General features: G+C 42.9%; 1 protein-coding gene across 1 annotated transcript in view; it reads right to left on the reverse strand.

The window, feature by feature from the left end:
• The window catches only part of LOC309351798 (maestro heat-like repeat-containing protein family member 7), a gene marked incomplete at its 3' end in the record, with an annotated part of 34312 nt that overhangs the window by 7626 nt on the left and 9178 nt on the right, over nt 1-17508 (reverse strand). Inside the window, exons 3-5 of the mRNA XM_081879764.1 lie at nt 6126-6261; nt 5118-5239; nt 3903-4052 (exon numbers count right to left, since the gene is read on the reverse strand). Coding sequence (XP_081735890.1) covers nt 3903-4052; nt 5118-5239; nt 6126-6261 — 408 coding nt within the window. The remainder of the gene's footprint in view (nt 1-3902; nt 4053-5117; nt 5240-6125; nt 6262-17508) is intronic.

A 17508-nucleotide genomic window follows, 5' to 3' on the forward strand; every position in this document is an offset into this window, starting at 1 on the left:
GAGATAACTTTAGAACTGGGGGAAAAAGAAGAAGGAGAAGAGGGAGTTCAGGAGGAAGAGAGTAATCAAAAGTCTGTAACTTTTGGGAACAAAAGAAATGAAGAAGACAACCAAAGGATTACAAATCTGCAAAGAAAGATGGAAGTCCCTGGAATAACTGGAATATCGAGCTATAAAAGAATGAACAAGTTTGATGGGGACTTATTCGTTAAGCTGCAACAGGGGAGATTTGTTGATCCTGGACAGAAACTGTTTCTGTTTGATTTGGAAGGAGGAAAATATGAGGAACTGGGGACAGAATTCCTCCGAGAAGAGAAGACCAACAAAAAGGACTATAAACAAAATTGGTGGAAAGAGACTAATTGGGGCCTAAGGGCCTCCGATGTGAGAAATCCGGGTTAAAAATATGGGAAGGGGCAAAAAAACCGGGGTAGGGGAGGGAGGGGAGTGTAGGGTGGTAAGACTCTGGGATCTAGAACTGGAATATTATGATTTTTGGTTCAATATATAATTTTTGGTTTAATATAAAGACCGAGGAATTTGTGGGAGAGAAATTAGGCCGACCTTAGAGAAAGGATTCAATGTATATAATGGGATATGATAAGTAAAAATGGAAAAATGATAAATTTTAAGAAAGATATGAACAATATTTAAGAGAAATGAACAAATAACTTGCTGAGATACTTAATGAAACTGGAAGGTGGGTAGGGGGGTGTGGGGAAGTCACTGAAAGAAGGTAATGAATGTAAGATTATGAAATTACAGATGTTTTGTTTTGTGTTTGTTTTATATGTGTGTGTTTGTCTGAAAAAGCTGAAAACCCAATAATTTTTTTTTTTTTAAAAAAAAAAAAAAGCTAGCTGTCAAGATACAAAAGAGGACTTTGTTTCTATTGTCTATATTTGCTACAAGTTTATATATACAATGAAGGTATGACTGTTACAATTTAACTTATGGGACCTTTGGGTCTGTGCTGAAAGGAGTGAAAAGGAACTTAAATTCCTCTAGAGGGAGCTTTGGGATATTGCTTTAAGGAACAGCTGAGAAACTGTTTTTTGACCTTGGATTGTTTAAGAATGGTGCTCGGGAAGGAAACTCAGCTTGAATTGAACAGGACATTCTTTCTCTTGGGAAAGCTGCAAGGTCAGATAAATGTTTTGACTTCGAATGTTATAACTTTGGAGACAAGAGTGGACACTAGTAAAGAGCTTGATAAGAGCTCGGCACAGGAAATTTATTCAACTGAACAAACAGGAAATTCTGAAAAGGAAAATCATGTTGCGACTGAAGTGAAGAAAGGGGGAGCTGTCACCCTACAGATGCAAAAGATGAGTTATAATTTGAGGCCTGACATGACGGCAACAAGGAGAAGTAAATTTTCGGAAAGATGGAAACCTGGCCTGAATTGGAAAATGAAAGATGGAGAGATCTCCTTATGTGGAGACCAGATGACCTTTGGATTACAAAATTGACCCAGGTGGAGATTGGAGTTTTCGGGACCTTTGGATTTGAAAGGAGTGTGAAACAGGACTTGGAACATCTTATAGGCCCTATTTTCAGCCATGGAGGTTTGGCAGGAAGGAATGTGGATGCTGCTGGGTTGGAGCTCCCCCGAGAATTGGCTTTTAATATTAAAGACTATCAAAAAGACTGGCAGAGGGGTCATGAAACTGATTTAAGAGCCTCAGACTTAAGATCTGCGGGTTGATGGTTTTTGGGATTGATGGACCTATGCTGGGGACTGAAACCAGGGAGGGGAGTTGGTGGAATGGAAATTGGGAACTCAAAGTGCATATAATACAATCTGTTTTTTGTTTTTTCTTTTTAATGAAAGTTGGGAAATTTGTGGAATGGAATCTTTTTTTACCTTAGGGAAAAATTTTAAGAATAAGTATAGATATATTGGTTTGGATGAGAGTTAAGATTGGAAAGTAAAAGTGGTTTTTTAAAAAATGGTAAAATTAAGGATTAGAAAGATGGTTGAAAAAGAAAATTATGCGGTTTGGCAGGAATAACATAAAGATTTAGTAAAAATGAATTAATGAAAGAGAGAATGTAAAATTATAGCATTTTAAGCAAATTATTAAGATAAAAACAAGGTTGGAAGGATTTGCTGAATTAACAATTTGAATTAGAATACAAAAATGGGAGGTGTGAGGAGGTCAAGGAAATAAGAAAGGTAAATATGTAAAGGTTTGATTTGTTCCTTTTTTATCTTTTGTGTATTTTTCTCCTTTTTCTTTTATTTTTATTTTTTCTCTTTTACTATTTTTTTTGTAACCTGTAAACTTTGAATAAATATTTTTTTAAAAAAAAGAAAAGAGAAAAAGCAGTTGATTTGAAGCACCGCGCCGCTCACCCCACGTCGCTCCGGATCCCCGAAATTGGGTTTCCCCACGGGTAGGGGAGGCACAAAAGGTGCCCGCCGAATGCCACGTTCACAGGCTTCAGCGCCTGTGATTTTTAATTGGTCTCCGCCTTCGCCGTGGTGGCCAGACCCAAATTCCCACGAGGCAAATTCCTCCCGATCAGAGGAATTCCGCCATTACAGATGGCGCTAACCCGGAAGTCCAAAAGAGTATAGTTTTCTCTGCCATCTGTGGAGTTGTGTTGGGGGAATCCAGATTGGGAGGGTTTGGAATAGGTAGGTTAGTTTTGGGAGGGTGATCATTTTGATCATAGCAAAGTTTTATTAATTGACCTCAGTGTTGTCCATATTGTGTTTCCTTTGCACTGAAATGAACAGGGTGGAATAATGTAATTAAAATACTGCCAAAGCAGACAGCGAGATGAAAAACAGGGTGGTTGATTTTTGGAAGCCGAACTGCAGCAGGATGGAAACAGAGGCGCGAGCCACAGACACGGAAATTGAAGAAGAAGAAGAAGAGTTTGGATTTGATATCCCGCTTTATCACTACCCAAAGGAGTCTCAAAGCGGCTAACATTCTCCTTTCCCTTCCTCCCCCACAACAAAACAAAAAATTCCTTCCAGTAGCACCTTAAAGACCAACTAAGTTAGTTCTAGGTATGAGCTTTCGTGTGCATGCACACTTCTTCAGATACACTGAAACAGAAGTCACCAGACCCTTCTATATAGTGAGAAGGTGGGGAGGGGTATTACTCAGAAGGGTGGTGGGAATGGGTGATTGGCAGATAGCTGTGATGAGCCTGTTGACGACTCTTAACGACTGCAATAGGTCTTACAGGAAAGAGACTGGAAAGAGAAGCTGCTGAATTGCAACTTATTACCAAACTTAAAACCATGGAGAGACCTGGTCTGAACAAAGACATTGGATTCTTATCTCATTATACATGACAAAGCCATTTTTCACCTTCTCACCCCTTGCTTTTTCCTGTAAGACCTATTGCAGTCGTTAAGAGTTGTCAACAGGCTCATCACAGCTATCTGCCAATCACCCATTCCCACCACCCTTCTGAGTAATACCCCTCCCCACCTTCTCACTATATAGAAGGGTCTGGTGACTTCTGTTTCAGTGTATCTGAAGAAGTGTGCATGCACATGAAAGCTCATACCTAGAACTAACTTAGTTGGTCTTTAAGGTGCTACTGGAAGGAATTTTTTGTTTTGACTATGGCAGACCAACACGGCTACCTATCTGTAACTCCCCCACAACAAACACTCTGCGAGGTGAGTGGGGCTGAGAGACTTCAAAGAAGTGTAACTGGCCCAAGGTCACCCAGCAGCTGCATGTGGAGGAGCGGAGACGCGAACCCGGTTCCCCAGATTACGAGTCTACTGCTCTTAACCACTACACCACACTGGCTCTTCTTACTTCCCACACAATGCCTTCTTACTTCCCAGAAACAAGCTAATGCTAAGTCCGAAGAGAATGTTTGATTTAGAAGAAACCTGCTCCCCCTGCCTCCGTTTTGAGCCTTACGTCCTCCATTTCCATGCCACATTCCTCAAGGAAGGACCTCAGGAGATTTCCTGCAGCCTGAGAGACGGCTCTGTCTTCCACTGTCAGGTTGTCAATCGCCTTCAACACGACTTCGTTGATCTGGCTGGGCGTGAGGTGCTCCCCAAAAGCCTGGCACAAAGAAGAAAGAAGAGGGAGTTTTCTTCTGCTCCACACACTGACCACGTTTCAGTAGTCCAAGGGTGCCTTCACAAACCAAGTGAAAGACATCTCCACTCTGCCTTGAGAGGGTTGAACTAAGTGACCCCCACATCCCTTCCAACTCTACAATTTGGTGATTCTATTTATGTGTTTATTTAAGTAGCTGAAAGATTTTACAACAAACAAAACTAAAAGTCAGGTGACGCCTTGCTATTTTCGATCCACATCTTAAATTGGTTATGACATTGGAACATGAAGAGGTTCAATCTAAAATCAGACTAGAAAATTTAAAAAAAAATCCCTCCAGGAACAGAGAGGGTGAATAATAGTGGCTATCCGTTATATAACCAATGCCTAACAGACTGGGTGGGAACCTGCCGGCTGTGTGTTTAGTTCTTAATATACAACAAAAACACCCACCACAAGGTTGGCATAGTCCATTGGCTTGGCAGTGCCTTGTGAAAGATGCATCGAATGAGTCAACTTTTCCTATTCTTTTTCCGCCCTGAGGAGCCCAAGGTGGCAATGCATGGTTCTCTCTCCTCCCCGTTTTAGTCTCATGAGGTAGGTTAGACTGAGAGACTGTGACTGACTCGTGAGTGGGGATCTGAACCCTAGGTCTCCCAGCACCTGGTAGAATTTCAATAAGTAGAATTCTGCATGCAGTTTAGGCTACCGGGCACTTGTCTTTGAGCAATTTATTCTAATACAATGCATTTCTGAATGTTATTTACACTAATAGCTCACGCATGGATTTTTTTACACACTGTTTGGCATTGCGAAATTCAAGGACATGTGAATTTCAAAGGCGGGTTGTGTTTCAGTTCTCCTGTTGTTTCTGAAAGCCTTGATTTGATAGCTGTGGCTTCCAGTGTGAACTGCTCTGAATCTCTCCCTCATCCCTAGAAGGCGTGGGCTGCCTGAGGGCAGGCTGAAGTTGGTGGGGCAGGGCCCCGTTGGCCCGAGTGAGCATATCTTTGCTAACTGGGAGTGGCTGCGGTCTTAGCAATAAAGAGTACAAAAGGCCACCCCTACCTTGGCCACTTTTGCGATGTTGTAGTGGAAGAGGGAGGGCCCAGGGATGAAGAAGTCTTCTCGGACCCATCTGACCATGTTGCCTTTCTTATTTTTATTCCTCCTCTTCTCCAGTTCCTTACCTAAGCAGGGTCGGGTTTTGGAATATGCATGCAAAAGAACCCAGCATTAGTGCTCCCTGCTCAAAACCTCCAGTTTTCCCGCTGGGACCAACAAAAACAATTATTGGTTTCACCTCAAAAATTATAATTCGGAATTGGAAAAAAGGTTCAGAAGGGGGCAACCAAAAGGACTGGGGTGCTTGTGGAGCAAATGCTGGTTGCAGCATTTGGGGGGCGGTTCCGTTTAAAAAAACGGCGAGGAAGAGGAGACACAATGTATGGCTTGGAGAAAGTGGAGAGAGAAAGCTTTCTCTCTTGCCCTCATAACATGAGAACAACTGGACCTCCAATGAAACTGAAGTTTCAGGATGGTCCTTCTTCTTGCAATGCACAGCTAAACTCTGGAACTCCCTGCCACAGGAGGCACTGATGGCCACGGACCAAGATGGCTTTCAAAGAAGATGAGGCAAATTCATGGAAGAGAAGGCTACCCATGGCTATTAGCCAGGATGGCTATGCTCTGCCTCCATGGTCAGAGGCAGCAAAGTACAGGAGTAGAAAGAGCTTGAATTCTGCTTGCTGGATTCCCACAAGCATCTGATCAACCCCTGTGGGAACAGGATGCTGGACTGGGCTGGGCCACTGGTCAGGTCCAGAAGGCTTTTCTGATGAACATCAGCAGTGAATTCCTCCCCCAAGACTGCCCTCTCATCTCTGGCCAACGGGGTGTTGGCGTTAGGCCAGTGCTAGCACAATTCTGGCCCTCCTGAACTCCCAGATCAACCCCAGCAGCAGCCAGCATGGGCAACACTCAGGGATGATGGGAGTTGGAGCAGCCTCTGGAGGGCTACAGATCTCCCACCCTGCGGCTTACAAGAAACAAGCCATTTCCCAGCATCCCCCTCACCCATTTTGGCTATCATGATGTAATGGAGATGGTACAAGGCCTCCGCTGACTGCAGGCCAATCTCCTTCACGTTGTCTGCGAGGTGAAGGGACAAGAGCGCCACCAGCTGTCCAAGAAGGGGGAAATCCTGGGATACCTAAGAAGTGGAGAGAGAGAGAGATGCACAGTCAGCCCTCGTCCCACAGAGCCCAGCAAGAGAAAACCGTCTGGCATGCTTTCAGAAGAAGAAGAAGAAGAGTTTGGATTTGATTTATTTATTTTTTAATGGATTTTTATTAAGATTTTAAAGGTTAGAAAAAAAAGATAAACAAATATCAATTTAAACAAAAAATAAAATAAAAAACAGACAATTAAAAAAAACCAAATCAAACCTTTACATAACTTTCTTTCCTTGACTTATTTCCTTGACTTCCTCACACCTCCATTTTTTGTATTCTAGTTCAATTAGATATTTCAGCAAATCCTTTCCAACTTTGTTTTTATCCTAATAATTTATCTTAATATACTATAATTTTACATTCTCTTCTTTCACCAATTAACAATCCATTTTTACTTAGACCTTTATATCATTTCTGCTAAAACCACATAACTTCATTCCAACATCCTTCTAACATTCCTTAATTTTACAATGTTTCTGTAGATAAACTTTAAATTTCTTCCAATCTTCTTCCACCAACTCTTCTCCTTGGTCTCGGATTCTGCCAGTCATTTCTGCCAGTTCCATATAGTCCATCACCTTCATCTGCCATTCTTCCCGGGTGGGTAGACCTTGTGTCTTCCAGTATTTTGCAATGGTATTCTTGCTGCTGTTGTGGCATACATAAAGAAAGTTCTATCCTTCTTTGACACCAATTGGCCAACCATGCCCAGGAGAAAGGCGTCTGGTTTCTTCTGAAAGGTATACTTAAATACCTTTTTCATTTCATTATAGATCATCTCCCAGAAAGCCTTAATCCTTGGGCATGTCCACCAAAGGTGAAAGAATGTACCTTCAGTCTCTTTACATTTCCAACATTTATTATCGGGCAAATGATAATTTTTTGCAAGCTTGACTGGTGTCATGTACCACCTGTAAATCATTTTCATTAAGTTTTCTCTTAGGGCATTACATGCCGTGAATTTCATGCCTGTGGTCCATAACTGTTCCCAGGCAGCCATCATAATGTTATGTCCAACATCTTGGGCCCATTTAATCATAGCAGATTTCACCATTTCATCCTGAGTATTCCATTTCAACAGCAAGTTATACATTCTTGACAAATTCTTAGTTTTAGGATCTAACAGTTCTGTTTCCAATTTCGATTTTTCCACCAGAAAGCCAATTTTCTTATACAAATTGTAAGCCTCCATTATTTGGTAATAATGAAGCCAATCTCGTACTTTGTTTTTTAGTTTTTCAAAACTCTGCAGTTTTAATCTGTCCCCTTCTTGTTCCAAAATTTCCCAATATTTCGGCCAATTGGCCTCCATATTGAGCTTTTTCTGAGCCTTTGCTTCCATTGGTGACAACCACCTTGGAGTTTTGTTTTCAAGCAAATCCTTATATCTTATCCAGACATTAAACAGTGCTCTCCTGACAATATGGTTTTTAAACGCTTTATGTGCTTTGACCTTGTCATACCACAGATATGCATGCCACCCAAATACATTATTAAAACCTTCTAGGTCCAAAATGTCTATGTTTTCAAGAAGCAGCCATTCTCTCAGCCAACAAAATGTGGCTGATTAATAATAAAGCTTAAGGTCTGGCAGGGCAAATCCACCTCTTTCTTTAGCATCAGTTAGTATCTTAAATTTTATTTGAGGCTTCTTGCCCTGCCAGACAAATCTTTCTGCCACTTCTTGAAACAATCCATTTTGTCCAAAATTTGCAGTGTTTGAAACAAAAACACCATCCTTGGCAATACATTCATTTTTATCGCAGCAATTCGGCCTAGCAATGATAACTTCAAATTTGTCCATATTTCTAGATCCTTTTTCACTTCCGTCCAACATTTTTCATAATTATCTTTAAATAAATTCACATTCTTAGCAGTCATGTTAACCCCTAAGTATTTCACTTTCTTAACCAATGTTAAACCTGTCTCCTTCTGAAACTTCTCTCTCTCAATCACTGTTAGATTTTTCTCTAAAACCTTAGTTTTCAACTTATTCAACTTAAATCCTGCAACCTGACCAAATTCTTGAATCAATTCCAATACTCTTTTGGTACTAGATTCTGGCTCCTGTAGTGTCAATACCAAATCATCAGCAAATGCTTTCAATTTGTACTGTTTAGCTCCGACTTGTATACCTTTAACTTATTGGTCCTTTCTAATCATATTAAGCAGAACCTCCAGGACCGATATAAAAAGCAATGGAGAGATTGGGCAACCTTGTTGTGTTCCTTTCTCAATCTTAAACTCCTCTGTGACTACATTGTTTACAATTAATTTAGCTTTTTGTTCTGAATAGATTGTACTTATACCGTTTTCAAAACCTTGACCTACCCCCATTCCCTGTAAATTTTTCTTCATGAAACTCCAATAAATATTGTCAAAGGCTTTCTCCTCGTCCACAAATATCAAAACTGCTTTGGTGTTAATATTCACTTGTAATTTTTCTAAAATGTTAATTATATTCCTCGTATTGTCAGACAAGTGTCTCCCCGGGAGAAAGCCCGCTTGATCTTTATGGATTTCTTCTACTAGTACCTTTTTTAGTCTTTTAGCCATAATATCAGCAAAAATTTTGTAATCCACATTGAGCAAAGATATGGGGCGGTAGTTCTTAAGCTGTGTCTTCTCAGACTCTGTTTTCGGTATAAGTGTAATATAAGCTTCCTTCCACGACTCTGGTGCCTTTTTCCCTTCCAGTATTTCATTGCAAACTTCCTTTAAAGGCTGTACTAGCCATTCTTTCAAGGATCTATAATATCTTGAAGTGAAACCATCCAGCCCTGGCGATTTGCCCAATTGCATGTTCTGAATGGCTCCTTCTACCTCCTGGTCTGTTATTTTATAATTCAACATTAGCTTATTTTCTTGAGAGATTTTTTGTAATCCATTTATTTTCAAAAAGCGATCAATGTCCATTTCTTTCTGAGTCTCCTGTGTATATAGATGTTTAAAATACCTCTGAAAGCACTTCCTGATCTCCACTGGATTCTGTATATTCTTTCCCTCCACTTCCAAATTAGTAATAGTATTAAGTTTTTGTCTTTTTTTCATTTGCCAAGCCAGCAGTTTCCCACATTTATTTGCCGATTCAAATGTCTTCTGTCTCATCTGTTTGATCTTCCATTCTATTTCCTGATTCATCAATTTCATTTTGCATAAAGTACTACTCCTCTTTTCTTTACTTTGTCTGATGAAATAAATTCATGTCCCAATCTTTTATTGCTCAATATCTTCCTGTGTAGCCTTATCACATGTGTTTCTTGTAGACAAATCAAATCCAATTGTTCTTTTTTTAATAAATGAAAGACTCTCGCCTTTTTTCCGGGGAGTTGAGTCCATTCACATTCCAGCTTAATACTTGCAGTGCCATGATGTAGTTACTCTGCTTCTCCTCCAACAGCACTTAGTACTTTATCTATTTCTGTCAGTGGTGTTGATTTCCCTCTTTTTGGTGAACTTCTGTCCAAAACTCCTGGCTCTTTTCCAAGTTCTTTCTGCAGATCTTCTCCATGGTTTCCCAAAAACTTATCTTTTTCCTCCACTGATCTTATCTTTATCTTTCTTCCTTTAAAGCTAAAGAATAGGCCTTGGGGAAATTCCCACCTGAAGATGATTTTGTTCCTTCTCAACAGGGCAACCAAATCTCCAAAGTTGGACCTAAGATCCAAAAGATGTTGTCAGGGACCTGACATTGGAGCGTGAGGTGGAGGCTGGGCTCCAAAGCGATGCAGGAGAGGGGACCAGCAGGGGGGAAGGAATTCAACATAACACCAGTAGAGAAGGGAGGGAGATGGAGGATTCAGAGAGAGGTCTCCAGGACCCTTCATCTGAGACCAGTGGAGAGAGCACGGGCACGCCTCTGCCCACTCCTTCCTTGCGCAGAAGAGTCCCACGCAGGGAGAGTAGGCGGAGACTTGGCGTCAAACAGCTCTTATGCTGGAAGAGGTTCAAGAAACACCCACTGACGGATTCTGCAAGCGACTGAACGGCCACGGAGTGAGGGCTTTCAGCCAAAAGCATGGTTAGCCAGGCAATCTAGCCAAAAGTGATGGCAACTTACGCACAAGTAACCCCTTATAACCATTACAGATGTTTCGGTATATCTTTAAAGATTTCCACTCTTGACTGCAGAATTGTCAAAGAATTCTGAAAGTGCAGACCCAAAATTTTATCTCTCTCTTCTTTAGATCGGAGAGTAATCAGACAGTCCCTTATTTTATTCTTGTTTCCTCCTCTTCCAAGTCTGAAGGCCCTCACGATTTTGAATTCTTCTTGTTTCAAATCCAACTTCCAGAACTCTGCAAATTCCTGTGTCAGAAATTCTATCAAACTGCCCCTCTCTAATTCAGGTACAGCTCTAATCGTTAAATTCGTCTGTTTTTCCTTAAGTTCAATCATAGAAAATGTCAATTTATGGTCCTCAATTTGCCTCTGTAGATCTGGGACTTTCTCTGTTTCCAATTGTGTTATCTTAAATTCCACAGCAGCAGCTTTTCCCTTAGCTTCATCTGCAGTCTGTCGGATCAAAGTAGATTCCTGCAACAATTTCTGAATAGATTCTGTATTAGTGTTCACCTTTTGTCCCAAGCTATTTAAGCTTTCTGTATTTAAGTCAATTTTAGTGGTTGCTGCGTCTACCTTCACTTTTGCCTCGTCCACTGTCGTCTTTGTCTCTTCAACCGTCTTATTTGTCTCTTCGACCCTCTTATTAAGTTGCTCCAAAGATTCATTAATCTTGGCCAGTGCAATCGCTAAAACATCTTCTGATGACATTCCACTAGGCTTAGATTGTGTTGGTACAGTCGCAGATGGGGTAGGGAGACCAACGGCTGATGGTCTTCACTGCCAAATCTTCCCAGACCTTGTTGTTTTGTCTGGGAATGACGAGTCTACTTTTTCTTTCCCATGTGCCATAACACTTAAACAATAGAAGAGCCAAGGTCAATCCCAGCTACACAGTTTCTCTTTGCAAGTGGAAAATTCCCCTAGTATCGATTTCAGAAACTTCCTCTAGGTGGAAACAGTTGCAATAGTCCAAAATGACACCTTTTAAACTCAAATAAAAAAAATAAACAGTTCCAATTTTTTGTTACTTTCCAGTTACTTTCCCTCCTTTTTAAGAGCAGAAGAGGACAACTAACCACAATGTATCTCTCTTGCTGAGCTAGCTGTCAGCAAGTCGTCTATTCACAGTTAATACGCAGTTCAAAGCACAACAGTCTTTGTCTATTGGCAGCCCGTTCCCAAGTTTTGAGCGGTGGATTTTAACTTCTTTCCCTCTCTCTTGCAGGTATATATAGTCCAAAACTCCCCCCTCCTTCCCCTGCTTCCTAGGGGGGGGGGGTTGATACTTTTTGTGTTAGGAAATTAATCCTTTCCAGTCGGATTTCCAAAACTTTAGCTTGTAGTCTCTTTGCTTTGATCTATTTACAAAAGCGGAAGGCGGACTTCCTGTTTAAACCTCCCCGCATCGGTGCCAAATTAAGTCTTTTTCGTCCTTTTATACTTCCAATTTTTCCTATTCACGGGTAGTTGCTTTTGAGGTCGAATTGTCACAGGAAGAAGTCAGCGCTCTCCGGTAACGGCTGTGCGGCTTCGCTCCAAGGAAAAAGCAGTTGATTCAGAGCACCGTGTCGCTCACCCCGCTTTGCTCCGGAACTGTAATCGGTATTCCCCGTGAATTGGGGGGGCCCAAAAGGTGCCCGCCGAATCCCACACTCACAGGCTTCTCCCGCCTGTGATTTCTGAAGGGTCTCCACTTCGCCGTAGCAGTACAGACCCGATTTCCTCGAGGCAGATCCCTCCTAGTCAGAAGGATTCCGCCATTACCGATGGCACTAACCCGAACATCCCCAAGAGTTTGGATTTGATATCCTGCCTTTCTCTCCCTTTAAGGAGTCTCAAAGCAGCTAACATTCTCGTTTCCCTTCCTCCCCCACAACAAACACTCTGTGAGGCGAGTGGGGCTGAGAGACTTCAAAGAAGTGTGACTGGCCCAAGGTCACCCAGCAGCTGCATGTGGAGGAGCGGAGACGTGAACCCAGTTCCCCAGATTAGGAGACTACCACTCTTAACCACTACACCACACTGGCTCTCAGTCGGCAAAGGTGGCAGAGGGGCACAGGGCAAGAGAGCTGTGCTTAGGTGGCCCACCCTAGGCTTGCCCCAGGGCTTTTTCCCCAGCCAGAACTCACTGGAACTCAGTTCTGGCTGTTGAATGGTTGAATGTTGAATGGTTGAATGTTGAATGGCTGTGTCAGCATTTGGGTGTAGTATATACACCTAGCTCTCCTATTACCCTCGGGGATTGGTTGGTGGTTGGGTCTGGTTTGTTGTTGATGTATTTAGTGTTTTTGTTTTTGTTATTAAAACCTTGTTTAAGTTATTTTTGAGTCCCTTTAATGCATGGTCTCCCCAGCAAGCTCTCTGCAGTGCTACTATACTGCAAATTGCTAACATCTTTGGTTATGGGCCCAGCTGCTGAGTGGATGACTGCATATTTTTGGACTCTGAGAAAGCTTTGAAAACTCCTTCTCCTGCTAGTGTAGTTTCTGTGGGTCTGGAAGAGTTCCAGAATGGTTGACCGGGTTCCAGAAGCTGAGAAGGCTCTGGTGTTCCCACAGCTAACAGATGAGAACTATAGTTTATGGTCTTTTCGGGTGGAGGCGCTTTTGACCTCTAGAGAAGTATGTGTTATTCTAAAGCAGCAATGCTGCAGCAAGCAAAGGCTCTAACAGCTCAGACAGCTGCCTGTGGCTGCAAAGCCAGACAGGATGTGTGTGACTGCTGCCATGGAAACAAAGGGGCAGTCCATCCTTATTGAGCACAGGATATGAGCTCAGTGTGTGTCATATGACCTGTACAGGATGTACATGGGTGGAGTTTGTAGTTTCTCTCTGTTTGTTGAAGAGAGCAGACATCTTTACTGTATGACTGCTGAAGACAGGAATAAAAGCAATGTAGATACATTTCTGTCTGTGTCTGATTCCCCTCCCTGGGGATATGCAGGGAGCAGGGAGGAGGAGAAGCAGTTGGTGTGTTTTTCTCACAGCCTGAGGAAAATCGCCGGAACGGACCTCGTGTGTTTTCCTGCCGGGAGTCGCCGGAGGGAGGTCAAAAGAATTCAGCCGGTGCCTGGAGAGATAGGCACATACCTCTGACCGGCACCTAAATTCTAACAGTGGTAGCCAGAGCTGATGGTTTCTACAATCCATGGAAGTCTGCAGAAGAGTGGCAGAGCTGCTGTTTTCATTGCTCCATGGAGGCCTGAGGTGAGAAAGCTGATTCTCTGCAGCCAGAAGCTGACCAGAAGAAGCTCAAAGCCAAGCTACGGAGCCCAGGTATGAGATTTTCGGGCTTAGAAGTGTGAATGCAGATTGATTCATTCTCTGCTTCGAGGGAGCAAGGTTTGGGGAAAACAGCTCCGAGAGAGGAGAGCTCTGCATTCCAAACATTCCTGTGGTTAATCCTGTCCAAGGAAAAGAATGCAGTTGCGTAGCAACGCAGGCCAGTTTCAAGATAAGGGCTGGAAGTCACACAATGCCTCAGAGAGGCAAAAAACAAGTTTTGTTTTGACTAGGCCCTTTTGAACACTTGAAAGAGGACTTTGCAAGCGGCCAGTGTTATAGCTGCCAGGTGCACAGAGTGTAAACAAGCCAGCTATTGGATTTTAGAGGCTTGTGTTTGAGAGTCAATGCAAGGACTCAAAATGGATGCCAAGAAGGGGGGAGCCCTGCCTTCTCCACCCCTTTTGACCAGTGACAATTATGCATCTTGGTCTGTTAAGATGAAGGCCTTGCTGCAGAATCAGAGACTGTTTGGGGTGATTGAGAACCCCATCCCTGCAGCACCAACGCGTGCTTGGGAGTCACAGGATGTGAAGGCCAGAACTGCTATAATTCTGTGCGTGTCAGACTCTGAGCTTATTCATATACAAAACTTACAGCACGCGAGAGATGTTTGGGACACGCTGAGAAGGACACATCAGAGAGATGCAGGTTCTTCAGCGTTGCTGTATTTTGAGAAGCTGACCAACCTGAGGCTTGCGCCTGATGGAGATGTTCAAGCGCACCTGACGGAAATGAAATTTCTGCGTCAACAGATGGTGGAACGCAATTTCCGTCTGCAGGAGGAAGTGTTTTGCTTCATGGTGATCAACAGTCTGAATCAGACTTACAAAACGGTTGCCAGTCAGCTGGGGTCTCTCCCAGCAGCTGATCTAACGTCGGACAGGGTCTTTGCCATCGTTCTGAATGAACATGACAGACTTGCCGCCCTGGAAGTCAAGGACAGGGGGAGACAAGAACGGAGTTCTGTTACCCCCACTGCTACTGCTACTGGAGAAAACGCCGTAGCTTTGAACGTTGTCCGATGCTACAATTGTGGACAGACTGGGCATCTTCAGCGGTACTGCAAGAAGCCACGTCAGAACAAGGGAGCCAAGGGAAGCTCCACGAAGTCTGAGGCGTCAGGCAAAGGTCATACCATCCCAAAGGCAAAGACTGCAAAGGCTTTGATGTCGAAAGGAACCAAGCCAGAAGTGGAGAACGCTTTTGTCATCGACACGGGGTGCACATTTCACATGGCCCATCGTAGGGACTTGTTTTCGTCGTTTAAGAAGCAAAGCTTCGTTGTACAACAAGCCAACGGTCATGAGCTGGAAGCCACCGGAATTGGGACTGTGTATCTTAAAAGTCTGAACTTGACTATAAACAATGTTTATTTGGTTCCAGAGTTGAAGTACAATCTGCTCAGCGTTTCGCAGATTGCCAAGAAGGGACTAAAACTGTCCTATGATGATCAACTCTGCGAGATCTACAAAGATGGAGAGTTGTATCTTTCTGCCGAAGAGAAAGATGGACTATATTTATTGACTTTTGATCAAAGTGATTACATGGAATGTAATTCTTGTGATTCTAACATGATTTCTTTTGCAGGTGTAGCCAAGAAGAACACCAAGCAGGTCACCTCGAGGGTCGACAAGGCATTTCAGCAGGTGTATGCTGATGTGATTGGTCCTTTAGCACCGTCTAGAGGCAATGCAAAGTATTACCTAATATGTGTTGATTCTTTCACAGGTTTTGTCTGGATTTATCTTTTGGAGAGACCGAAAGAAGCCTTAGAAAGGTTTAAAGAGTTTTGTGACAAAGTTAAAAATATGCATGATGCTGACATAGATTGTCTTTGCACAGATGAGAAGCCAATTTTTCTTTTACAGGATTTCCAGAGGTTCCTGAAGAAGAAAGGGATAAGACACAAAATTGCAGCTTCAGAAGAAGCTTGGAACAGATGTGTCTGTGTTAGGGTGAACAAAGAATTGCAAAAGGGAATGGAAGCGCAATTGCTTAGTTCACATCTGCCACATGAGTACTGGGCTGAGTCGCTAACGTCATTTTGTTATACGTGGTTGAGAAAGTTTTCAAAAGAATTGGGAAGTTCTCCTTTTGAGAAACTGTTCCACAGAAAACCTTCTGTTGCCCATTTCAAGGTTTTTGGGTCTCATGTGAGGACAGAAGCTCCGGGTGGAGTAAAGAATGCCAGAGGCATTTTTGTGGGTTATGAAAAGGGTCTCTACAGAGTAATTTTGTCTGAATCTGGTAAGGTGATTCTCACAAAATTTCTAGAGAGTGCTCCTGAACAGGAGAGAGTGATTGTTCAAACATTTCCCACAGGTGATGATGATGATTCTGATGATGATGATGATGTTGATTTTATTGAGTTCAGTAGTACTGATGATGACAGCGATAGCTCAGACAGCTCAGTTGTCACAGTCATTGAGAGGAAATCTCACACGATGACTAGACCGTCAGAAGAGGAGGACGATCCATTGTTTACAATTGGTACTGGTTCTCCAAAGAGTCCAAAGGTTGAACCAGAAAGCAAAGAAGAGCAGCACTTCTTACGTAGGTCTGAGAGAGCAACGAAGGGTGTACCACCCAAGAGGTATTCAAAAGAGTTTGCCAACCAAGCTATTGCATGTGTTGCTGTTGTAAATGACCAAGGTCAAATTCAAGCTGTGTCTGAGTCAGAGACAAAGACACAACAGGGAGTTGTTAACCAAGGTAATGCAGAAGCACTCATTCCTTGGAAGTCACACAACCACAGAGGTACATTGGTAAAACCAGTGGCGGGTAGTTCCAAGGGTGGAACTGAAACAACAGAGGAGTGTTATACATATAACAACTGTTTGTTTTCTTCTCTGGATGACGCTTTGCTCGCAGCACGCATTGATACTTTAGGGGGAGTATGTTATTCTAAAGCAGCAATGCTGCAGCAAGCAAAGGCTCTAACAGCTCAGACAGCTGCCTGTGGCTGCAAAGCCAGACAGGATGTGTGTGACTGCTGCCATGGAAACAAAGGGGCAGTCCATCCTTATTGAGCACAGGATATGAGCTCAGTGTGTGTCATATGACCTGTACAGGATGTACATGGGTGGAGTTTGTAGTTTCTCTCTGTTTGTTGAAGAGAGCAGACATCTTTACTGTATGACTGCTGAAGACAGGAATAAAAGCAATGTAGATACATTTCTGTCTGTGTCTGATTCCCCTCCCTGGGGATATGCAGGGAGCAGGGAGGAGGAGAAGCAGTTGGTGTGTTTTTCTCACAGCCCGAGGAAAATCGCCGGAACGGACCTCGTGTGTTTTCCTGCCGGGAGTCGCCGGAGGGAGGTCAAAAGAATTCAGCTGGTGCCTGGAGAGATAGGCACATACCTCTGACCGGCACCTGAATTCTAACAGTATGGACCTATGTAACTGATGACCCTCCTGACCCTGTAACTAATGCTTGGTCGAAAGGAGATGCAAAAGCCAGGGCAATAATTAATTTGGCAGTCAGCAACCAGCAAGTAGTCTATATAAGAAATAAGAAAACTGCCAAAGAAATGTGGGACAGTCTTGCAGCAGTGCATATTAGAAAAGAGTCAGTGTCTGCATTGACGTTTTTCAAGCAGCTGTACCAGACCAAGTTGCAGCCTGGTAGTGATTTGGCAGCACACTTGAGACGTCTGGAGGCAATACACTGCGAATTAATTCGAAGGGACATGGAGATACCTTATATTCAGTATGTTTTTATCATTCTTTCTTCTCTTAATGAGGACTTTGATGGTGTAGCTAGCCAGATATCTGCCGTTCCACCAGCACAATTAACCGTGGAAGGGGTAACGGCATGATTAGCGGACTTCCGGGTTAGCGCCATCGGCAATGGCAGCATTCCTCTGACTGAGAGGA

The sequence above is a fragment of the Podarcis erhardii genome (genome assembly GCF_964252035.2).
Source record: "Podarcis erhardii genome assembly, chromosome: 1".
NCBI lineage: Eukaryota > Metazoa > Chordata > Lepidosauria > Squamata > Lacertidae > Podarcis > Podarcis erhardii.